Below are 26386 nucleotides of genomic sequence, written 5' to 3' on the forward strand. Positions count from 1 at the left end.
CTATATGTCAGTTAATTTGAGTGTATCTCTTTGGGTAAATTCTTTGGAGATTCTTTTTTTTTTTTATTAAATTTTTATTTTTACTTTATTTTACTTTACAATACTGTATTGGTTTTTCCATATATTGACATAAATCCACCATGGGTGTACATGCATTCCCAAACATGAACCCCCCTCCCACCTCCCTCCCCATAACATCTCTCTGGATCATCCCCGTGCACCAGCCCCAAGCATGCTGTATCCTGCATCGGACATAGACTGGTGATTCGATTCTTACATGATAGTATACGTTTCAATGCCATTCTCCCAAATCATCCCACCCTCTCCCTCTCCCTCTGAGTCCAAAAGTCCACTATACACATCTGTGTCTTTTTTGCTGTCTTGCATACAGGGTCATCATTGCCATCTTTCTAAATTCCATATATATGTGTTAGTATACTGTATTGGTGTTTTTCTTTCTGGCTTACTTCACTCTGTATAATCAGCTCCAGTTTCATCCATCTCATCAGAACTGATTCAAATGTATTCTTTTTAATGGCTGAGTAATACTCCATTGTGTATATATACCACAGCTTTCTTATCCATTCATCTGCTGATAAAGTTGCAGGATATAAAATCAACACACAGAAATCCCTTGCATTCCTATGCACTAATAATGAGAAAGTAGAAAAAGAAATTAAGGAAACAATTCCATTCACCATTGCAATGAAAAGAATAAAATACTTAGGAATATATCTACCTAAAGAAACTAAAGACCTATATATAGAAAACTATAAAACACTGATGAAAGAAATCAAAGAGGACACTAATAGATGGAGAAATATACCGTGTTCATGGATTGGAAGAATCAATATAGTGAAAATGAGTATACTACCCAAAGCAATTAACAAATTCAATGCAATCCCTATCAAGCTACCAGTGATATTTTTCACAGAACTAGAACAAATGGTTTCAAGATTTGTATGGAAATACAAAAAACCTCGAATTGCCAAAGCAATCTTGAGAAAGAAGAATGGAACTGGAGGAATCAACTTGCCTGACTTCAGGCTCTACTACAGAGCCACAGTCATCAAGACAGTATGGTACTGGCACAAAGACAGAAATATAGATCAATGGAACAAAATAGAAAGCCCAGAGATAAATCCACACACATATGGACACCTTATCTTTGACAAAGGAGGCAAGAATATACAATGGAGTAAAGACAATCTCTTTAACCAGTGGTGCTGGGAAAACTGGTCAACCACTTGTAGAAGAATGAAACTAGATCACTTTCTAACACCGCACACAAAAGTAAACTCAAAATGGATTAAAGATCTAAATGGAGATTCTTATATAATGGAATGGGATTGAGTTAGAAGTTAGGTTGTGGAGTTACAGTAGAAAACTGAATAGCGTGATGGCTTATAGGTTTCAATTACATGATTTCAAACTTTTGAATTAGTTGTGAATTTCAAAATGCCACTCATATTCACATAGCACATGTAAATTCTGAGTTTCAGAGCCAGATGAAATAATTGTTTTGTACAATAAAACCCTTTTCTCTTTACTCACTAATTGATTTATGAATTAGAATTAAATAATATATATAAAATTCTTATGACAGTGCCTAGAAATTTGTCTTTTTATATTATTTTTAATAACCAAGAGTTAATATAGTTAAACAAGGTCTTTCTGCAATATTGTGAATAAGACAGTAGGATGAATGAGGGTGTGGATAAAAACATTAAAATATGTTTGGATTAAGGATTCCAGCCATATATCATAAGATTGAGAATGAGATAAGATATATTCTCAGTACTTCTGATTGGTTATTTGAAATACAGTAATGGATTTAATAAAATTAAGTCTTTAGGGCATTATTCTTGAAGTTTTCAAGAATTTTAAACATTTTCCCCTTGAGCAATTTAAACTTATGGCTTAGAAAATTTCATGAATCTCTGGAAATAAGAAATATTTAAATTGCCTTCCTGAGTCTGGAGAAGATTCTTTAGAGAAATTCCTGGGTCTTCACAATGGGGCAGTATTCCTACTTGGGTTTGAAGGGCAGATAAAATCTTCCATATTCTCAAATATTAACTTCCCTCTTACTTTTGTACTAGAAGAATCAAAATATACTCCCTTTGTAAACAATCTTATTTGGCTCTAATGTATAGGAGCTTTTAGGAAGAAAAACACCAATGCAGTATACTAACACATATATATGGAATTAAGAAAGATGGTAACGATAACCCTGTGTGCAAGACAGCAAAAGAGACACATATGTATAGAATAGTCTTTTGGACTCTGTGGGAGAGGGCGAGGGTGGGATGATTTGGGAGAATGGCATTGAAACATGTATAATATCATATATGAAACGAATTGCCAGTCCAGGATTGATGCATGATACTGGATGCTTGGGGCTGGTGCACTGAGATGACCCAGAGGGATGGTACAGGAGGGAGGGAGAGGGGGGTTCAGGATGGGGAACATGTGTATACCTGTGGTGCATTCATGTTGATGTATGGCAGAATCAATATAATATTGTAAAGTAACTAACCTCCAATTAAAATAAATAAATTTATATTTTAAAAAATAAAACAATTTGAAATAATGCCTTTGCTGTTAATGTTTTCCAGAGAAGTCCTGTGATATTATGGCTCCTCAGTGGTAATACCTTCAGAAATTTATCAACCTTGTGGAAAATTTTGTGTAATAAGCTACAAATAGAAGACCAATGCAAAGCAATCTGCTATGTCTTGCAACCTAGGAGGCAAGTTGACCTTCCATTTAAGGTAATAACTGAGAACATACTAAAACATATTTCCAAGGGGATATTGAACTGAGTCAAAGTAAGCCATGTGTTTTGGAGATAGAATATATTTTTATCATGAACTATCTATAAAGAATAGGAATTAAAAAAATTCTAAGATGATATTTTCATCAATATACTGAAGAGAAAAATGAAAAAATAGAACCAAAACAGTAATTTGAAATCTGAAGTAATTTGACTATCCTAAAAAGCTGTATATTTAGGTCAAGAATCCATCATTTAATCAGAATATAGTTTCCCGGTCTTTGGTTTGGTGTAAGTGAGTACATGTCTACTGGTGTCATTTCTAACTGGTCCAGTGAGGTTGCTGTGAAATAGGCAGCAGATTTGCAGTCTTATCTAGAACATAAATTAGGCTGGTGTCACCAGAGTTCTGATTCTATAACAGTTTACCTCATGGGACCAATTCAGTTTTCTTTGGTTTGGTTTGCAAACATTTTTTACAGTGCTGATCATGAACAGACATTCCCTACCCTGCAGTCTCTCTATTTTGAAAATTTTGTTACTTGTTCTTGAATACATTTTATGATTTGTGTGAGAATGAAATGGAACAATTCAAAAGAATTTTGACTTTCATAGTTATTATGTATGCATGAGTATTTTTGGAATTGTTTTGAGAAATTTTAATTTTTTTTTTTTGTTGCTGGTGATGCATTCCTGTGAAAACTTTAGACCCAGAGATCAAACCCATGAGACCATAATATTTGTGACACACACTCATTTAACATTTAACAGAATGATTTGAAATAGCCTTTAAAAAAATCAACCTGTAAGTTCCTTGTTTTCAATGGTGTTGGCTTTTGCTACAGTGGTATATACTCTTCACCACCAAGTGAGGAAAGTTGGATATAACATGCATCAATGTTATATCATGTATGATGAAAATTATACATGGTTAGTTGGGTAAGAAGAGAACATATACCTGAACAGGTCTGATTGATAAAAATTTAGTGATGCCTTTGTAAGATGTGAAACTGGGGACAGAAACACGAAAGAATTTGAAAAAATGAACAATTGAAGATGAAGGAAACCAAAATAGTGTTTGCTATATGCCAGATGCGTTTATGCATTTAAAATTTATCTCTCTAAAGAACACCACAATGACGCTATTAAAATCTCCATGGTAACATTCAGCAGGGCAATATAATACTCAAAATTGAATATTCCAAAATATATTTATAATTCATATTATTCTTTATCTGTGTTGCTGCTGCCGCTGCTGCTTAGTCGCTTCAGTTGTGTCCGACTCTTTGCGACCCCATAGACGGCAGCCACCTGGAAATAGTTGCTCTGAAAATCATTCAGCTGCAAATCATCTTAGTCAACTTTGCACAGTAAAATTTAAGGGATTGAAGAAATCAAGAAATTATGTGTTAAAGAAAAAAAAAATCCCCATGTGTAGGTGAGAATGTTGAGATATAAAAGTTATTTGTTCAAAGTCACATATCTAGTAACTGGTCCTGTTAGCAGAAAGGATATGGATGAAGGATCCTAATCCTGTGGTCACTGCTGGGCAGAAACAGGCTTAATCCATAGGGAAATCATGTATAGTGTGTGTTCATATGTTCTTCACAAAGATAGAGGCCTGTTATCCATCCAGTCCACATACAAGATCTTTTTCTTTTGAGCACTGTGCCAGATTAATAAGAAAGTCTGCACTGAAGATCAACTTTAAATATTGAAGCACACATCAGCCAGAAGGGAAGATGCTTGTTCCATGTGCTGAGGTAAATGGGAGCAAGATGTTAGCCATCTCTCTCTGTAATCTCAGATTTACAAAATTTATTAATGGGTCTCAACTAGGCCAGTAAACCAGAATAAAGATATTTACTTTAAAAAGAAGTAACTAGTTGGTAGGGAAAATGAGTTGAAGACATGAGTCCTGAATACAGAATAAAACTTTTGGCTATATATTCCAGACATTTACCTCAACAAATCCTAACCAAACATCTCTCAATTTAAAAAAGGCCAAGTTGGATTAGAAGTTCTCTAAGTCTATTCTGGCTTCGACATTTAGAAAGAAAGAGAGGAGTTAGTTGGGAAATATTTAATTATGTTAGCATTGGAATCAGAAATCATTTTAGGGAAAGATGAAATGTAAAATGTCTTGGAGTACTGAAGACTCTGACAAAGATCTAAGATAAGGATGAAGAAATGACTGGGACTCAATCTGGATGAGAAAAGGAAAAGACTTCATTGGTTTGCTTCTGAGAGTGGACAAAAGAGTGGTGAAGTGAGACAGAAAGGAGAGATGGGACATGAAGGGCGGGAGCCAGAGCACTGAAAAGAAAGGAAAACTGAGTGCTGGGTGGGGAAAGCCCAACAGAGAAATCCTCAGTGGAAGTGAAGGTATATACTGACCAAAGTGGGTGTTAGAGACCAGGAATGCCTAACTCTTGCCTTTCTGGAAATAATAAGTAAAGTGTTTTATTTTCACACATGGATTGGGGGTTGAAATTTTAACAGGTTGTGGAAAATGTGATAAATTAAAAAAATTTGACTCACTGTGGGCCAGCACAGGAGCAGCATTCAGGCAATTACGGTTCTGGAAAGCGAGGTGTCCTTGAAATCATAAATGCACTACTGTGATTCTCTGAAATATTAGAGAGACCATGAAATTGGGATTATGGAGTGAGAATCTCAAGCAAGTTAATCTAGATCTTTCATATCTGTACTAGGTAGGAATTATCTTCTTTCTATAGATTAGGAAAGCAAGTTTCAAAAAGTTCAAGTGATGATTTGCCTAATTTTATGTACCAGTAAGAATCATGGTTTGATTTAGAGCCCAAATTTCACACCCTGAGGATAGCATTCTAATTCTCTACAGAGGATGACTGGAACCTCTTCTTTTAGTAAACGTGGTCTTCATCCTCTTTCCTTTCAGATTTTACATTAAATAAGGTTTAAAAGCTAATTCAACTACATTCTTTAATGTCACATGTAAGAAAGCAGATGTAAACTAATTGAGAAATCTTCAGGTTTTTATTTTGGCTTAGAGATATATGGGAAAATTGTATGCATTTTACATGTATCAGAAGTTAACATATTTAAGGAAGCAATGTGTTATTAAAAATCTTTAGTGCAAGTTATCATCTTGCTGGACTGTGGGGAACAAGCTCTTGAGCTCACAGTGCAAGGTGGGAAGAACAAAGACATGCACATCTGAGTATAGTTCATTGCGATATACTTCAATAACATATGTACAAAGAATGAAACTGCAATTAAGATTTTTGTACATGGTTTTGATGATTGAACAATGTTATTAAGAGTAATATTATGAAAGACAAGATTGCAAATGGGAAACAAAGACACTCCAAGGAGGTAAAATATATATTAAAGACATAGAAATGTTAAATTCATGATGAGTATAGGAATGACAAGTCTGTTGCTATTTCAGAGCAGAAAGTGTGCATGGAAATATAATATTGGGAGATGAGGATAGAGACATAGATAAAAGAGAACACAAGGCCTATGTATGTGAAGGCTCATCTAAGCCTGCTCTTTAGAAAGTGATTTTAAACATATGTCTCAATATGTGATTGGTTGTAAGATATGGTGTAAGAAATTTTATTTGAATAATAAAATACTAAAACTTGGAAAGTGATTTTGTTTCCAAGAAAGGAAGGGGTTCAATATTATTTTCATATTCAAATTGCCTTTTTGAGGGGAAAAATTGGGTGACATTATAGTTGGACATTACTGAAGCAACTTAGCACGCATACACGCATAGTCATTGGACTCCAGCCAATCTTCTCAGTCTCATCTCCTAATGTTTGTTGTGTCAGTGTGTCTGTCTATTCATAAGATAATTTTCAGCTTTATGAAGGGCAAGCAAACTCTCTCTCATTATAACTTTTTAAAAAATTGCTCCTCACTTGGCACATCTCCTGTGGTCCTTGACCTGATTAAGTTCAGTGCTACTTTTGATTAATCATCTGCTCCCAACATAGAGATAGGGTTCTTATTGATTGTGCCCTATATTTGATTATGAACTGCCTGAAAGAAGGACTTGTGTTAACTCAGCTCTAGATTCTCAGTTTATTTAGTAAATGTGGCATGAATGAGTGAATAATTAATATGATATTGCTAATAATATTGGAGGGCAATGCTCTCATGTAAGAATTAAAGATTTTAAAATTAAAAAAATAAAAAACTAAAAAAAAATAAATAAAGTTCTCCTAACAAAAACCCCTTGAAAGTTGCTAGAATGTAAAATTTAAATATAGGCCATGTATACTTTTATTCACTACTACTGACGGACTAGGAGGATTAAAATGGGCAAGACAAACAGTCATTTCTAATTTTTTCCTTCCTGGGATTTACTCACTATCCCAAAGTTGAAATCACCATATTTGTGCTGTGCTTGCTGATGTACTTGATCACCTTACTAGGTAATAGTATTGTGATTTCTTTTAGTGCCCTGGATTCTCACCTACACACATACATGTACTTCCTCAGCAACCTGCCATGTCTGGACATATGGTATACTTCTGTCCTGACTCCAATGCTGGAAAACTTTGTTTCAGGGGAAAACTCCATCTCATTCTCAGGGTGTTGCTGCCCAGATGTACTTCTCTTTGGCCATGGGCTCCACTGAGTGTGTGCTCTTGTCCGTGATGACATATGACTGATACGTGGCCATCCGTAACCCTCCGAGATACCTCATCATCATGAATAAGAAGGTTTATGTACAGATTGCAGCTGGCTACTGGGTGACAGGCTCCTTCACTGCCCTGGTGGAAATGGTTTCTGTGTTGCAGCTGTCTTTGAGTGGAAGAAGATGTCATTTCGTTTGTGAGATTCTGGCTGTCCTAAAATTGGCTTGTGTAGACACTTCAAAGTTTCAGTTAATCATGTTGGTGATCAGTGTACTTCTTTCTTGTGCTGATTCTGCTCATTTTTATTTCTTGAGTGTCCATCCTCTCCAGCATCCTAAGAATCAGCTCAGTGAATGGTTGAAGCAAAGCCTTTTCAACATGTGCAGCCCACTTGAGTGTAGTGGATTTGTTCTGTGGGACAGCTCTCTCCATGTATCTGAAGCCCTCAGCTGTAGATTGACAAGAAATAGATAAATTTATGGCTCTACTCTATGTGATTTTAACCCTCAAATTGAATCCAATCATCTATAGTCTAAGCAACAAAGAGATGAAAACAGCTGTGAAAAAGATGCTGATTAAAAACCCCTTTTGTACTTTCTTAGTCCCCAGTGGCAAATAACATTGATAAGCACATGTGAAAACACATAAATTTAGGGAATGTTTAGTGGTCAAGGTACATCAGAACTTTGGAATTGGGGAATACACTCATTTCAAATGTGACGTGTGGTTTTCTAAGTCTGTTTCTTCATCTATAATTGAAGTTGTTAGATAATATAAAAATATATAAGTATATCTCAAACTCTTACATAGATTTTAATGATGACAAATTTTATTTCAGGGAGTTAGAATATAAAATTAACTAATGTCAGTGTAGCCAATCATTAAGCATTCAGTATTATAAATATGTACTATATAAGCATAGTAACTAGTAGATTTTTGAGCTAATTTATGATTAACCATTTTTCTGAATAGTGACATTTGATGATAGCAATCATATATTCTATAAATGTGTGGTTTTGTTTTACATATTTGGGTATGCTTTTGTATCCAGATAGATGTGTGGGAATGTCCATGTACAAATATAAAAAGTCTGCATAAAACAATCCTAAATAAAACTGGGGTGGAGATGTATCATCATGAACAAAAAAATCAGAGTTTAATGATATGTTGTTTGTCATAGAGTGCTGACTTTATATTATTAACTCAAATAAACTACAGAGTACCTCAGTGAAACAATCAGCTCATTTCTGTTGTACTTTTTTCAGATGCCTGGTTGTTTAAATCCAAGAATATGAATGAACTATTAACATTTAGAGAAGAAAGGCAAGATATTAACCCTATATTATAGAATTTACAATACCCCAGACTCATTAAATTGACATAAAATATTGAAATGTATGAAGATACCTTATTCTATAAACCACAATATATGAGTAATTACAAAATGTACAGTTAGCAGCTTTTGTAACATTTATATTCTGCCTGTGGACCAGTTACTTAAATGTGAAGTTGATATGCGCATCTAATTTACCCTTTATCATGGAGATGTCACAGAGCTAATGGAATTATAGTGATGGCTTTAACTCAAGCTGAAAATTACCACTCGCAGAAAGACAGAGAAGCTTTAGAGGGTAAATCTTAGAGCAAGTGAGAAAATCACACTAAAGGTTGAACTAGTCTGTCCAAAGAGTAACAACCTCATCAAAACAGGCAGATAGGTTGTGGTTATTGTATTAATGCCTTGGGACAATGTTCTATGGCCATGGGAAGAGTAGAAGAATGAAAGAGTGGACATAATTGTAGAGAAGAATGACTAGCACTCTATGTGCCAAGGAGGAAGGAGAGTAAACATAAATAACAACTAACACAGTGATTGGATTTAAAGCAATTATTAATTTCAGCCAATCATTCTCACTCATTCTACCTTCATTCAGAGGTTTAATCTACACTTCTGTGGAAAGAACTGTTATGCTTCTGGCTTACAAAATCAATACTTGTCAACTTAATTATTGCTACCACAGGAATATCTGTGTGATGTTATGGAAAATCATGGGCTTTAGAACCAAATAACTCAGGATTGCATTTGTACTCCTCCATGTCTTATCTGTGTGACCTTGGAAAAACCTAACTTGACATATCTATGGTTTGGTTATTTAGTTTGGAATATGGGCAGAGTATGCCTACTGACTACTGACATGACAATCATGAGAGATAATTATGAGGCTGACATGACAGTCAAATGAGAAAATATTGAATAAATATGAAAGCAGCAGTCAATTGATAATGATTTTTTATTAGTCCCTGGGCTGGATGAAGCAGAAGCTGGAATCAAGATTGCTGGGAGAAATATCAATAACCTCAGATATGCAGTTGACACCACCCTTATGACAGAAAGCAAAGAGGAACTACAGAGTCTTGATGAAAGTGAAAGAGGAGAGTTGAAAAGCTGACTTAAAATTCAACATTCAAAAAACAACGATCATGGCATCTGGTCCCATCACTTCATGGAAAATAGAGGGGAGAAACAATGGAAACAGTGAGAGACTTTTATTTTTTGGTGCTCCAAAATCACTGCAGACATGAAGTTAAAAGACAATGGCTCCTTGGAAGAAAAGCTGTGATAAACCTAGACAGCATGTTAAAAAGCAGAGACATTACTCTGCCGACAAACGTCCATCTAGCCAAAGCTATGGTTTTTCCAGTAATCATGTATGGATAAATTAGACTATAAAGAAAGCTGAGCACAGACAAATTGATGCTTTTGAACTGTGGTGTTCGAGAAGACTCTTGAGAGTCCCTTGGACTGCAAGGAGATCAAATCAGTCAATCTTAAAGGAAACCAGTCCTGAATATTCACTGAAGGACTGATGTTGAAGCTGAAGCTGAAGCTCCGATACTTTGGCCACCTGATGCGAAAACTGACTCCTTGAATATTCACTGAAGGACTGATGTTGAAGCTGAAGCTGAAGCTCCGATACTTTGGCCACCTGATGCGAAAACTGACTCCTTGGAAAACACCCTGATGCTGGGAAAGATTGTAGGCAGGAAGAGAAGGGGATGACAGACAATGAGATGGTTGGATGGCATCACCAACTCGATGGACATAAGTCTGAGGAAACTCTGGGAGTTGGTGATGGACAGGGAAGCCTGGCATGCTGCATTCCATGGGGTTGCAAAGAGTTGGACACGACTGAGTGACTGAACTGAACTGAAAATAACACACTAACACTCTACTTCTTACAAGATGAAAATGATCACAAGTTCAATTTTACTTTCAGTATTTGTCCATATGCTTAGTGGGCAAAACTACAAACAAAATGTATGTGATAACATTTCTAAGAATAAGAAGAAGTTATAGGTTCTGGGAAAACTGTCCTTAATTACTCCCATCGCTCAGAATACATGCATATGCAAATCATTCTAATACATGATTGAATTATGCTAGTGTATCTTTGTCTCCTTATTTTTATCTTTCCTTCTGTTTTATTAAAATATAGTTGATTTATAGTATTCTATTAGTTTCAGGAATACAAGATAGTGATTCAATATTTTAATAGAATATATTCAATTTATTTATACAAAACAATGGATATATTTGCCTCTTCTGCATAATATATCCTGTTTCTCACTTATTTTGTAAATAGTAGTCTGTGTTTCTTAGTCCTATAGCCCATCTTGTTCCTCCCACACATGTTTGGTGATCAGACACTGGTGACCTCTAGTTTGTTCTCTGTATCTGTGTCTTACTGTTTTGTTGCATACACTCATTTATTTTATTTTTTAGATTCTTCGTAATAGTGACAACAGAGTATTTTTTGTTTTCTGACTCATTTCACTAAGCTCTAGGTCCATCCACGTTGCTACAAATGGCAAAATTTTGTTCTTTTTGTGACAGTCTCTGTGTGTGTATATATATATATATATATATATATATATATATATGCACACCACATCTCTCTATCCATTTAGCTGTCAATGGACACCTAGGTTTCTTCCATATCTTGGCTATTGTAAATAGTACTTTTCCATTGAGTAAATTTTGGAAGGATTTTCAGAGTAAATAACACTCAAATTGTATTTAATTAGATGACTGTGATGCCACCATGGGGAATATATCATGATAGGAATGAACTGACATATACTATTGTCATTAAATGTGAAAGAACATGATATATTTGGATAACTACATAATGAATACAGCATAGTGTGTGCAGAGGGGGTGGGATAAACACAGAAAGGGAAAAAAGGAGGAAAAATTTGTAGTAGAAAAATTAGGTTGGGGCCAGATTCAGTCCCTGGGTAAAACAAAAATGAGTAATTAACAGAAAAAAACATGAACTCCTATAGTTCTCTCAAAAAGGGGAGTGAAATATGTTTTACTTGTTAAGTTTTTTTGGAAAACACAATTTCACATTTTTTTTTGTTCTAAAAGTTTACTTCCACTTCTAACACTAGTTGTCCTTATTTTCATAAAAGATAAAATCAGATTATTACTTTGAAATTTCCTTCCAATTTTTAGATTCTGTGATTTTACATATATCCTTTAGTTTCTTTGTTCTGCTTGTATTGAAAACCTTGCCTCAAATATATGAGCTTATTTTGTGCATAAGCTCAAAGTTGTAAGTTCCTTATCCTTTCCTTCAGAAGCAGTCTAGTTGTCTATTTTCTCATGGCACCATGCACCTCTGTATTTTTTAGGCTATAGATGATAGGACTGAGCATGGGTGTGACTACTGCATAGAACATGGCAATCAGTTTGTCCAAAGAAGCGTCTTTGGACTTGGTTTATATACATTAAGATGATTGGCACATAAAACACAGTCACCACTGTAATGTGGGCTGAGCAGGTGGAAAAAGCCTTTTTTCTTCCTCCAGATGAATTGGTTCTTAGTACAATAGAAAGGATGAAAATGTAGGAGATGAAAATCAATAGTAATGAAACAAACAAAAATAGTACACTGCCAAACATTAGAGTAATCTCATTCAAGGAAATATCTGTGTAAGCCAGCTTGAGAAAGGCCAATATTTCATAAACAAAATGATTGATGACGTTTTCACAGAAGGGTAAGTGTACTGCAAGAATTGTGTCAATGAGTTGAGAAAGCCCCATCTTCATGAGAGAACTGCCATTTGAATACAAAGTGCCTTGCTCATGATGATAGGGTACCTCAAAGGCATGCAGATGGCTATGCAACAATCATGTGCCATCACTGCTAGGATCACACACTCTGTGGAGGCCATGGTGAAGGAGACAGATATCAGAACAACACACCTAGTGACAGAGATTTTTTTTCCCCTGATAGAAAGTGTGTTATTGTTGAGGGGATAAAGGAGGATGTGCACAAAATATCAAGAAAGGAAAGGTTACCAAGAAAGAAGTATATAGGGATGTAAAAGTGGGAATCCAGGAGAGTGAGGATGATCAAAGTGCTGTTCCCTAGGAGGATCGCTAGGTACATCACCAAGAGTATGACAGAAAAGAATTTTTCGGCTCTTGGGTACTCAGAAAGTCCCTGAGGAATGAACTCAGTGCCTGTTGAATTGCTTCTTTCCATTTTACTTTTGCATACCTGAGTATTGCAGAAGAGATGTAGGTGTTAAGGGGTCTATACAATATTATCATATGAAGCAAGAGATCATTGAAGGAAGGGAAAGTAGCTGGTTGGTTTTAGTTGTGAAATTAGGTTTTTATATTCCTCTTCCTGCTTATAAATTATGGAGTAGAAGTTACACGATATTTACATTGGTAGTTTATTAAAAACACAAACTCCTGTGTTCTATTTCCTGAGATTTTGATAGAGAGGTTCTGAGACAGGGAAGAACTATTTGCATTTTTAAAAGTTTGTTATTTCTGACTTAGTTGAACCACAGATGTACTATGATAAGTGTTATTTTGGAAATACCATTCTTAATATCTTAAGACTATTGATTTATTTGTTTGTATCATGTCAGTCATTAACAGTAGCATTAGTTTCGGGTTGTGTAATTTATTAATATGCTCACATGTATTACTTATTTAATCATTACTATAATTCCCTGAGGAAAATAAATTTCATAGAATATGTTTAAAAATTATTTTAACACATTTATACACAATAAGTAATAAATTGCTATTCATATCTACCTTTTCTGATTTACATCCCTCCTTTTTTACCTGCCTGGTTATTGCCCTCCCAAAATTATGCCAGTTGTCTAAGGAGTGAGAATAAGGCCTCTTTTAAAATAGTGCTCGCCAGATGATTCTATTGCACAACTGAGGAAGAAAACCACCCATCTAGTGGAGTGTTTATAACTTTAATATACAGATGAGTCACATGGGAAATCTTTGTAAAAGATTCTCAATCAGTGGATCTCAAGTGATATCTGAGATCTGAATTTATGAACATGTTTCCAGATGGTGTTGATGCTGATCGTCTAGAAGCACATGAATAGCAAGGCCTTTTAGACCATCTCTCATTGATAACTTGGAGCGTAACATTGGTGTTTCAATTCTATGTAGGACTGTAATTGAAGAGCAGACAATGCAAAACTAAATATATTGGTGAGACTTCTGAGTAAGTGTATTGCAATGAGTTTTGGGTTCTTTAGATTTTAAAAATACAAAGAACAAAATCACACACAAAAGAGTTACCTTTTAGTTCTGTCCATATAAAAGTTTTTCCTCTTCCATTTGTTGAATTTTCAGTTATGCTCAACATTTTCCAAAACAGAAATTAGAGATTGGCTCTAGATCTGAGTTGTGTGCCATAGAGTATGGAGAAAAAGATTTTAATTTGAAAACATTTAAAGAGTAAATATTAGCAGATGACCTTCTTTATAATAAATAAGTAAAAGAGCACAATTTTGAAAACAACTCTTCATCCTCAAGACAGTCTACCTAGCTTAATAAATATCCCTAGAGGTAACATCTTGATCCAATGTATGGGTTTTAGTTAGGTTTCTCAAACAGTAAGTATACTTCTGATATAGGATTGACAATTTCTGTCAGTAATAGTCACTTGCCAACAGGTTATGCTGCTTTCTTTGAAATGTCCAGTTTACAATGATGAGACAATTCAGTCAGCATAATAGCATGTTTATGTATCTATTTGCTGTGGAGAGGAGGACTTTCATCCAATTCAATCTGTTACCTACTTCATAATATACATTTCCAAGGGAGTATGAAGGGTTGGTTGGACAGGATATATTTTATTTGGTATAAATATTTAAGTTTGACTGTAGGTACAATTTTCAACCTACATTTTCTCTGGGAATAAATATATGATAGAGGCCTTGAAAGTGCTGCACTCAATATGCCAGCAAATTTGGAAAACTCAGCAGTGGCCTCAGGACTGGAAAAGGTCTGTTTTCATTCCAATCCTAAAGAAGGGCAATGCCAAAGAATGCTCAAACTGCCGCACAATTGCATACATCTCCACATGCTAGTAACATAGTACTCAAAATTCTCCAAGCCAGGCTTCAACAGTACGTGAACCGTGAATGTCTAGATATTCAAGCTGGGTTTAGAAATGGCAGAAGAACCAGAGATCAAATTGCCAACATCTGTTGGATCATCAAAAAAGCAAGAGAGTTCCAGAAAAAATATCTATTTCTGCTTTATTGACTATGCTAAAGCCTTTGACAGTGTGGATCACAACAAATTGTAGAAAATTCTGAAAGAGATGGGAATGCCAGACCACTTGATCTGTCTCTTGAGAAATCTGTGTGCATGTCAGGAGGCAACAGTTAGAACTGGACATGGAACAACAGATTGGTTTCAAATAGGGAAAAGAGTACTTCAAGGCTGTGTATTGTCACCCTGCTTATTTAACTTATATGTGGAGTACATCATGAGAAATGCTGGGCTGGAAGAAGCTCAAGCTGGAATCAAGATTTCTGGGAGAAATATCAATAACCTCAGATATGCAGATGACACCACCCTTATGACAGAAAGTGAAGAGGAACTACAAAGCCTCTTGATGAAAGTGAAAGAGGAGAGTGAAAATTTTGGCTTAAAGCTCAACATTCAAAAAACAAAGATCATGGCATCTGGTCCCATCACTTCATGGGAAATAGATGGGGAAACAGTGGAAACAGGGTCAAACTTTATTTTTTGGGGCTCCAAAATCACTGCAGATGGTGATTGCAGCCATGAAATTAAAAGATGCTTACTCCTTGGAAGGAAAGTTATGACCAACCTAGATAGCATATTCAAAAGCAGAGACATGACTTTGCCAAAAAGGTCCGTCTAATCAGGGCTATAGTTTTTCCAGTGGTCATGTATGGATGTGAGAGTTGGACTGTGAAGAAAGCTGAGCACTGAAGAATTGATAGTTTTGAACTGTGGTGTTGGAGAAGACTCTTGAGAGTCCCTTGGACTGCAAAGATATCCAACCAGTCCATTCTGAAGGAGATCAGCCCTGGGATTTCTGTTGATGCTGGGAAGGATTGAGGGCAGGAGGAGAAGGGGATGACAGGGGATGAGATGGCTGGATGGCATCACTGACTCGATGGACGTGAGTCTGAGTGAACTCCAGGAGTTGGTGATGGACAGAGAGGCCTGGCATGCTGCCATTCTTGGGGTCGCAAAGAGTCGGACATGACTGAGCGACTGAACTGAACTGATGAGACCAGATGCTGTGAATTTAGTTTTCTGAATGTTGAATTTCAAGCCAGCTTTTTCACTCTCCTCTTTCACCCTCATCAAGAGGCTCTCTAGTTCCTCTTCACTTTCTGTTGAGTGATATCTTCTGCATATCTGAAGTTGTTGATATTTTTCTCAACAATCTTGATCCAGCCTGGCATTTCACATGATGTACTCTGCATGTAAAGTAATGTTATGGGGAGGGAGGTGGGAGGGGGGTTCATGTTTGGGAACGCATGTAAGAATTAAAGATTTTAAAATTAAAAAAATAAAAAACTAAAAAAAAAAATGAAAAAAAAAAGTAAATAAACAGGGTGGCAAAATACACCCTTATCTTACATCTTTCCCAATTTTGAGCCAGTTCATTGTTCCATGTCCTGTTCTGACTGTTGCTTCTTGACCTGCATATAGGTTTCCCAGGAGTCAGGTAAGGTGGTCTGGTATTCCTATCTCTTTAAGAATTTTCCACAATTTGTTGTGATCCACACAGTTAAAGGCTTTAGCATAGTCAATGAAGCAGAAGTAGATGTTTTTATGGAATTCCCTTCCTTTCTCTGTGATCCAACATATATTACCAATTTGATCTCTGGTTTTTCTGCTTTTTCTAAACCCATCTTGTACATCTGGAAGTTCTCAGTTCATGTACTGTTGAAGCCTAGCCTGAAGGATTTTGAGCATGACCTTACTAGCATGTGAAATGAGCACAATTGTCCGGTAGTCTGAAAATTCTTTTGGTAGTTTGAAAAGTGCCAAAGATTGGGATTGGAATGAAAACACCTTTTCCAGTCCTGTGGCCATTGCTATTTTCCAAATTTGTGGGCATATTAACTGTAACACTTTAACAGCATCATCTTTTAGGATTTGAAATAGCTTAGTTGGAATTGCATAACCTCCACAAGCTTTGTTCATAATAATGCTTCCTAAGGCCCACTTGACTTCATACTCCAGGATGTCTGGTTCTAGGTGAGTGACCACACTATCATGGTTATCCCAGCCATTAAGAATTTTTTGCATATACTTCTGTGTATTCTTGCCAACTCTTCTTAATCTCTTCTTCTGTTAGGTCTTTACCATTTTTGTCCTTTATTGTGACCATCCTTGCATGAAATGTTCCCTTGATATCTCCAGTTTTCTTGAAGAGATCTCTAATCTTTGCTATCCTATTGTTTCCTCTACTTTTCACTTTTCATCGAAGAAGCCCTTCTTCTCTCCTTTCTATTTTCTGGAACTCTGCATTCAGTTGGGTTGTATCTTTCCCTTTATCCCTTTCTTTTTGCTTCTTTTCTTTCTTCAGTTATGTGTAAAACCTCCTCAGACAACCACTTTGCCTTCTTGCATTTCTTTTTTTGGGATGGTGTTCATTGCCTCCTTTAGTTAGGAGCCTTCATCCATTGTTTTTCTGGCACTCTGTCTACCAGATCTAATCCTTTGAATCTATTTGTCACCTCCACTGAATAATCATAAGGAATTTGATTTAGGTCATATCTGAATGGCCTTGTGGTTTTCTCTACTTTCTTCAATTTAAGAAATTGAATTCAATTTTGCAATAAGGAGCTCAAGATCAAACTTCACTGTTATTTCAGATATCTCTTGACTTCCTACCTCTGCATTCCAATCCCCTATAATGAAAAGGATATCATTTTTTCAGTATCAGTTCTAAAAGTTCTTTGTGGGTCTTCATGGAGCTGATCAACTTCAGCTTCTTTGGCATCAGTGGTTCAGGCATAGTCTTGGATTACTATTTTGGTGAAATGCTTGTTTTGAAAACAAACAGATCATTCTGTCATTTTTGATATTGCACCCAAGTACTGAATTTCAGACTCTTTTGTTGACTCTGAGGGCTACTCCATTTCTTTTAAGGGATTCTTGCACACAGTAAATATAATGGTCATCTGAATTAAATTCTCCCATTCCTGTCCATTTTAGGTCACTGATTCCTAAGATGTTGATGTTCACTCTTACCATCTCCTGCTTGACTACCTCTAATTTAGCTTGATTCACGTACCTAACATTGCAGGTTCCTATGCAATATTGTTCTTTATAGCATCAGAATATACTTTCACCACTGGACACTTCCACAGCTGAGCATCGTTTCTGGTTTGCCCTGTTTCATTCTTTCTGAAGCTATTAGTAATTGCCCTCTGCTCTTTGCCAGTAACATATTGGACACCTTCCAACTTGGGAGGCTCATCTTCCTGTGTCATCTTCTTGCCTTTTCATATTGTTCGTATTCATGGGGTTCTTGCAGCAAGAATACTGGAGTGGTTTGTCATTCCCTCCTGCAGTGAACTATGTTTTGTTAGAACTCTGCACTTTTGCCTGTCCATCTTGGGTGGCCCTGCATGGCATTGCTCATAGCTTCATTGAGTTACACAAGCCCCTTCACCATGAGAAGGCTGTGATCCATGAAGGGGAAAATGTTAATATAGTTAATTTATAAAATTTTATATTGAATCAGATATTTTTTTTGAGAAACCATTGTTAACTCAGATATGGCAGATACAAATTTCAGCATTTATACATGATGTGGTTCATTTTATTTTTTAAAAAAATATTTATTGAACATTGATTATATGTCATGTCCTCTACTAGATCTTTTTGATATTATAGGATGATAAAAAGTTCTTGCTCATCATATAAGAGCTTTATGTGTTGGTGGAGAGAAATTATAAATAAATGAACAATATAAAAATAAATATATGATAGATATATTAATTCATAGTGATTTTGAATAATTGGCTCTACTTATTTTAGGTTACAAAGTGTCTTTTAGAACACTTTTAATCTTTATTATTATTTTGTTTTTAATTAATTAATTCATTTTAATTGGAGGCTAATTACTTTACACTATTGTGGTGGTTTTTGCCATACATTGGCATGAATCAGCCATGGGTGTACATGTGGTCCCCCATTCTGAACCTCCTCCCACCTCCCTCCCTATCCCACCCCTCTGGGTTGTCCCAGTGCACCAGCTTTGTATGCCCTGTTTCATGCACTGAACTTGGACTGGTCATCCATTTCACATATGGTAATATACATGTGTCTTTATTATTTTCTAAATATTTAAGAGTGATTATGTTTTCCTGGGGCTTCCTAAGAGATTTTTAATATTTTGCATTTCCATAGTAGTTTTCTAAAAAGCCACAAGCATGTTTAATTTCTGCAGTTAGAAATTAAAAAGTAACTAACTAAAAGTAACAACAGTAACCAAGACATATTTTGGCAACCAAGATATATCATATATTTATATGTCATAAATATATATTTTATCATATATTTTAATCTTTTTATTTTATATTGGAGTATAGTTGATTAGCAATGTTATGTTATTCTCAGGTGTACAGCAAAGTGGTTCAGTCATACATTTACATGTATCTATTAATCTTCAAATTCTTTTCCCATTTAGTTTTTACATACTATTGAGCAGAGTTTCGTGTGATATTTCAGAGGTATTTGTTGGTTAATGACTTTAAATACAGTAGTATAATTCTCAAACTCCTTAAATATTCCCACATACCACCCTTTAGTAACCATACATTTGTTCTGTAAGTCTGTGACTCTCCATTTTATAAAGGAGTTCTGTTGTATCAGTTTTATTTTTCCATATATAAGTGATATACAATATTTCACTTTTGCTGTCTGACTTATTTCACTCAGTATGACAATCTTTAGTTCTGTCCATGTTACTGCAAAAGGCATTATTTCATTCTTTTTAATGGCTGAGTAATATTCCATTGTGTATATATATATATATATATATATATATATATATATATATCACATTTTCTTTTCCTATTCATCTGTAAATGGACAAACTCTTAGAGGAAAACATAGGCAGAACACTCTAACATAAATGACAGCAATATATGTTCTGTCTCTCAGAGTAAAATGAGTGGGACCTAATTAAATTCAAAAGCTTTTGGTCAGCTAAGGAAACTGTGAAGCAAAACTAAAAGGCAAGACACACAATGTGAGAAAATATTTGCAAATGATGTGACTGACAAGGTATTAGTCTCAAAATTTAAAAACAGCTCATATGGTTTAATCATCAAAGCAAACAACCCAATCAAAATAGGCAGAAGAACTAAATAAACATTTCTCCAAAAAAGACATACAGATGGCCAAGAGGCACATGAAAAGATGTTCAACATTGCTAATTATTAGAGAAATGCAAATCAAGACTATATTTAAATATCACCTCATAGCAGTCAGAATGGTTATCATCAAGAAATCAACAAACAAGTGCTGTAGAGGATGTGGAGAGAAGGAAACCCTCCTACACTGTTGTAAATTGTTGCAGCTACTATGGAGAACAGTATGGAGGTTCCTTTAAAAAGTAAAAATAGAGCTATCATATGATCCTGCCTCCTTAAGGCAGAAAGCAAAGTACTAAAGAGCCTCTTGATGAAAGAGGAGAGTAGAAAAGGCTGGTTTAGAACTCATTGTTCAAAAACGAAGATCATGGCATCCAGTCCCATCGCAAATAGATGGGGAAACAGTGGAAACAGTGAGCTTTATTTTGGGGAGCTCCAAAATCACTGTAGATGGTAACTGCAACCATGAAATTAAAGGATGCTTGCTCCTTGGAAGAAAAGTTATGACCGACCTAGACAGCATATTAAAAAGCAGAGACATTACTTTGCCAGCAAAGGTCCGTCTAGTCAAAGCTATGGTTTTTCCAGTAGTCGTGTATGGGTGTGAGAGTTGGACTATAAAGAAGGCTGAGTGCTGAAGAATTGATGCTTTTGAACTGTGGTGTTGGAGAAGACTTTGAGAGTCCCTTGGATTGCAAGGAGATCAAACCAGTCAATCCTAAAGGAAATCAATCAGTCTTGAATATTCATTGGAAGGACTGATGATGAAGGTGAAACTCCAATACTTTGACCACCTGATGGGAAGAACTGACTCATTGGAAAAGAACCTGATTTTGGGAAAGATAGAAGGCAGGAGGAGAAGGGGACGACAAAGGATGAGATGGTTGGATGGCATCACTGACTCAATGGACATCAGTTTGAGCAAGCTCCAGGAGTTGTTGATGGCCAGGGAAGCTGGGTCTGCTGCAGTCCATGGGGTTGCAAAGAGTCAGTGACTGAACTGAAACTGAATGATCCTGCCATCACATTCCTCATCATATATCTGGAGAAAGACATGGCCTGAAGCGACAGTTGCAGTTCAGTGATCTTGTAGCACTGTTTAAAATATCTTATAGTTTGGAATGACACTTTGTGAAATTGTTTTCTCATGGTAATCTTCTCTATTTGAATTTTGTGTCTGCAGCAGCTTTGAATTCTGAGTTATATAGTATAAATCATAATTCATATTCCATCAGAGAAGTTTTTCCTACCCAGCAAGTTCCTCACAGCAATCTTTACATCCTTATTCCTCAGACTATAGATGAGAGGATTGAGCATGGGGGTCATCACTCCATAGAGGAGAGAGATGAGGGCCTCAATGATGTCTTGATAATCTGTACCAGCGGAGCTTTTAGATTTGGGCTTAGCATACATGAAGAAGATTGTTACAAAGAATACAATCACTACTGTAAGATGGACTGAGCAGGTGGAGAAGGCCTTACGTTTTCCTTCAGTGGAAGGAATTCTTAGAATAGTGGCAACAATGAAAATGTAAGAGATGGAAATTACTAGCAATGGAATAACTAGAACAATCAGATTTGACCCTGCCATGCTGATCACATTAATTGAAATATCAGCACAGGCTAATTTTAGGATAGCCAGAATTTCACAAACGAAATGGTTGATTACATTGTCAGCACGGAATGGTAATTGCATTGCAAGAGATGTCTGCACCACTGAGTCAACAATACCTGCAGCCCAGGATCCAGCTGCCATGGATACGTAAGCACCTTTTCTCATGATGACAGAGTATCTCAGTGGGTAGCAGATGGCCGCATAGCGGTCAAGTGCCATCATGCCTAGAAGTACACACTCTGTGGATCCCATGGCAAAAGAGAGAAACATTTGCACCATGCATCCAGAGAAGGAAACCCTTTTCCTTACTGTAAGAAAACTGTCAAGAATTAATGGAACAGAGGAGCTTGTATAGCAAATGTCCAGGAAGGAAAGATTACAGAGGAAGAAATACATGGGGGTGTGCAAATGAGAATAACAGATGATTACAGAGATAAGGACTCCATTTCCCAGCAGGATCATCAGGTACATACACAGAACTAGGACAAAGAAAACTGTCTGGAGCTCTGGGTGAGCAGAAAGCCCAGTCAGAACAAATTCTCTCAACACGGAATCATTGGTTCTTCCCATATTGTGGATATCCTTTCTCCAACAGCACTCTAGAGATAATACAATAGATATTTGTTAATACAGTGTTTCCAAGAGCTCCTGTTTTAAGAATCATATTCTTTGTTATTAAAGTGTTAGTTGCTCAGTTGTGTCCAACTCTTTGTGACCCCATTGCCTGTAGCTCACCAGACTCCTCTATCCATGGGATTCCCCAGGCAAGAATACTGTAATGGGTTGCCATTCTCTTCTCCAGGGGATCTTCCTGACCTAGGAAATGAACCTGGGTCTCCTGCATTGCAGGCGGTTTCTTTACCAACCAAGCCACCAAGAAAGCCCTTTGTTATAATAGTTCTCTATTTGAAAGCAACAAGATAACTCTGGGACAATCTCTTACTCTAAACCTTGACCACTAGAGCAGGAATCCCAAGCTAATTTTCTCAGAGTTAAGAGGGAACACTTTTTGATTGTAGGATGCTTGAATCTCAAGCCAGTTTATTGCCCTTTCTAATGGCTCTACTTCTTAACACATTGATTTAGTATCAGTGATCTGGATGCAGCAGGCAGATAAAATTTATTTGCAAGTGGTTCCTGTGCTGTGTTTTTAGAATTTGTAAATTTGAATTACATTTTAAAAATGAATGTTTTATGTACCACAGCTTTCTTATCCATTCATCTGCTGATGGACATCTAGGTTGTTTCCATGTCCTGGCTATTATAAACAGTGCTGCAATGAACATTGGGGTACATGTGTCTCTTTCAATTCTGGTTTCCTCGGTGTGTATGCCCAGAAGTGGGATTGCTGGGTCATAAGGTAGTTCTATTTGCAATTTTTTAAGGAATCTCCACACTGTTCTCCATAGTGGCTGTACTAGTTTGCATTCCCACCAACAGTGTAGGAGGGTTCCCTTTTCTCCACACCCTCTCCAGCATTTATTGCTTGCAGATTTTTGGATCGCAGCCATTCTGACTGGTGTGAAGTGGTACCTCATTGTGGTTTTGATTTGCATTTCTCTAATAATGAGTGATGTTGAGCATCTTTTCATGTGTTTGTTAGCCATCCGTATGTCTTCTTTGGAGAAATGTCTATTTAGTTCTTTGGCCCATTTTTTGATTGGGTCGTTTATTTTTCTGGAATTGAGCTGCATAAGTTGCTTGTATATTTTTGAGATTAGTTGTTTGTCAGTTGCTTCATTTGCTATGATTTTCTCCCATTCAGAAGGCTGTCTTTTCACCTTGCTTATATTTTCCTTTGTTGTGCAGAAGCTTTTAATTTTCATTAGATCCCATTTGTTTATTTTTGCTTTTATTTCCAGAATTCTGGGAGGTGGATCCAGCCGTTAAAAAGAATTCATTTGAATCAGTTCTGATGAGATGGATGAAACTGGAGCCGATTATACAGAGTGAAGTAAGCCAGAAAGAAAAACACCAATACAGTATACTAACACATATATATGGAATTTAGGAAGATGAAAATGACGACCCTGTATGCAAGACAGGGAAAGAGACACAGATGTGTATAACAGACTTTTGGACTCAGAGGGAGAGGGAGAGGGTGGGATGATTTGGGAGAATGACATTCTAACATGTATACTATCATGTGAATTGAATCGCCAGTCTATGTCTGACGCAGGATGCAGCATGCTTGGGGCTGGTGCATGGGGATGACCCAGAAAGATGTTATGGGGAGGGAGGTGGGAGGGAGGTTCATGTTTGGGAATGCATGTAAGAATTAAAGATTTTAAAATTAAAAAAAAAAAGATTAACTATATAAACTCATATGTAAAATAAAGAGGAATGTTCTATATATTTTAAAATCAAAATAAAATTTTACAGCTCTTAAAAAAAAATTAAAAAAATAAAAAGTCTTGCAAAAAAAAAAGATAATAAAAGAGAAGATTAGAAAGTAAAAAAAAAAAAAGAATGTTTTAAAGGTAGTGTATAAGCTGTAAAATTATTTTCAGCTTGTGTTCAAAAAACTGTAGTATTTGAAAACATTAGATTCATTTCCATTATGGAGCTCAGGTATAACTGACTCATTAGGTTTGAAGCACGTTCTCCATCTTACCAGAGTGTACCAGAATACCCTCCTCTCTCTCTTCTTTGCTTGTCAGTGGAGATGATTATTAGTTACCAATTGGTGGCTCAATGGTAATGAATTCACCTACCAAGGCAGGAGCCTTGGGTTTGATCCCTAGGTTGGGTAGATTCCCTGGAGAAGGAAATGGCAACCTATTCCAGTATTCTTGCCTGGGAAATCCCATGGACAGAGAAGCCTGGTAGGCTACAGTCCATGGGATCACAAAGAGTCAGATACAACTGAGTGATTAAACAACAGTATATCTACATTAATAACAATGTAAGATGTAAGGTTTAATCTTATTTTATTGAAGAAAGGGCCCATGAAAGCAAAAATTTCTTGGGCTCATCAAAGTCATAATGCAGTCCTGTGTGACTAAGTCTCTTTTTAGAGCTCACTATCCTTTGGTGGTAGCTAGTCATTGCATCAGAGAAGGCAATGGCACCCCACTCCAGTACTCTTGCCTGGAAAATCCCATGGATGGAGGAGCCTGGTAGGCTGCAGTCCATACTAAGGGTTGGACACGACTGAGCGACTTCCCTTTCACTTTTCACTTTCATGCATTGGAGAAGGAAACGGCAACCCACTCCAGTGTTCTTGCCTGGAGAATCCCAGGGACGGGGGAGCCTGATTGGCTGCCGTCTATGGGGTTGCACAGAGTCGGACATGACTGAAGTGACTTAGCAGCAGTCATTGCATATTGCCCCATGTGGATAGTGGCCTCACTGAAGGGACATGGCCTTGTATCACTACAGTATCTAACTTTCTCAGTATAATGAGAAATTATGTGTTCAAGTAAATGTTTTTTCTTTTTTAAAATAGAAAATAAATGAATATATTTTTAAGCCATTTTTATTCTGAATAGAGAGTTGTAATATTGTGTATTGTAGGCCTCACAAAATTTATTTTTACCTATGCAAGAACTGTCACTTAGGGAATCAACTTTAGAAACAACGCTTTTACTCAAAATACGTTTAAATACTAGTGATATGCAACTATCATTTTTTTCACAAATAATATTTATAAGAAGGATAATATACAAAGCAAATAAAAGAGAGTTTCTCTGATATAAGTTACACTGGTTTGGAGGGAAGAGAAAAGCAATATCTCTTCAGGGTCTTATACACTCATCCTCCTTCAATTTTATTTTTATAGGATTCTAAAGGATGTAGTTTGAAAACCACCAATGCAATAAATAATAGATAATTTTAGTAACCTGCATTTTAAATAATTTTATTAGCAACAATAATTATAAAATAATATATATAAATTAATTTATGCCAGATACGTTTCTAAAAGTTCGTATTCATAACAATCCAAGGAAGGACTGTTATTTTATGGTATATGGATTGTTCTTCCTTAGACTTTTGTTAAACATCACCAGTAAATCATAATATCAGTAGATGAAAGAAAATAAAAAGCAAAGAAAACCATAGAAAAAATGAAAAGACCACCTAGGGAATGGGAGAAAATATTTGCAAATTATGCAACAGATAAGTGCTTATTCTCCAAAGTGTAGAAACAGCTCATACAACTCAACAACAAAAAGCAAACAACACAACTGAAAAATGGTCACAAGACCTTAATAAATCAGTCTCCAAAGAAGACATATATGGTCAGTAGGCACGTGAAAGGATGCTCAACACCCTTAATGATTAGAGAGAAGCACAAATCAAAACTACAAAGAAGTACCCACCTCACACTGGTCAAATGGTCTTCATTAAAAAGTCTACAAATGACAAATGCTGGAGAGGATGTGGAGAAAAGGGAGCCCTCTTAAAATTTGTGGGAATGTAAGTTGTTGCAGCTACTATGGAAAACTGTGTGGGTGTTCCTCAGTAACTAAAAATAGAATTTCCATATGATCCAGCAATCCCACTCCTGGATGTATACTTGGACAATACTATAATTGAAAAAGATACACGATATATGCACCTGCATGTTCATAGCAGCACTATTCACAATAGCTAAAACATGGAAACAACCTAAATGTCCATCAATAGATGAGAGGGTAAAGAA

At 36.2% G+C, this 26386-nt stretch overlaps 1 protein-coding gene and 2 pseudogenes across 1 annotated transcript; 1 reads left to right on the forward strand and 2 right to left on the reverse strand.

Moving 5' to 3' along the window:
* Positions 1–5070: 5070 nt before the first annotated feature.
* LOC138434487 (olfactory receptor 13F1-like) lies at positions 5071–8029 on the forward strand (annotated as a pseudogene).
* Positions 8030–12069: 4040 nt separating this feature from the next.
* LOC138434508 (olfactory receptor 13C3-like) lies at positions 12070–12965 on the reverse strand (annotated as a pseudogene).
* Positions 12966–21348: 8383 nt separating this feature from the next.
* LOC138434509 (olfactory receptor 13C8-like) lies at positions 21349–22311 on the reverse strand. The gene has a single exon (XM_069579344.1). It carries the CDS (start codon positions 22309–22311, stop codon positions 21349–21351), a length of 963 nt encoding a protein of 320 aa, XP_069435445.1.
* Between the last annotated feature and the right edge of the window lie 4075 nt (positions 22312–26386).

The sequence above is a fragment of the Ovis canadensis genome, chromosome 2 (assembly GCF_042477335.2).
Source record: "Ovis canadensis isolate MfBH-ARS-UI-01 breed Bighorn chromosome 2, ARS-UI_OviCan_v2, whole genome shotgun sequence".
In the NCBI taxonomy this organism is placed as follows: domain Eukaryota; kingdom Metazoa; phylum Chordata; class Mammalia; order Artiodactyla; family Bovidae; genus Ovis; species Ovis canadensis.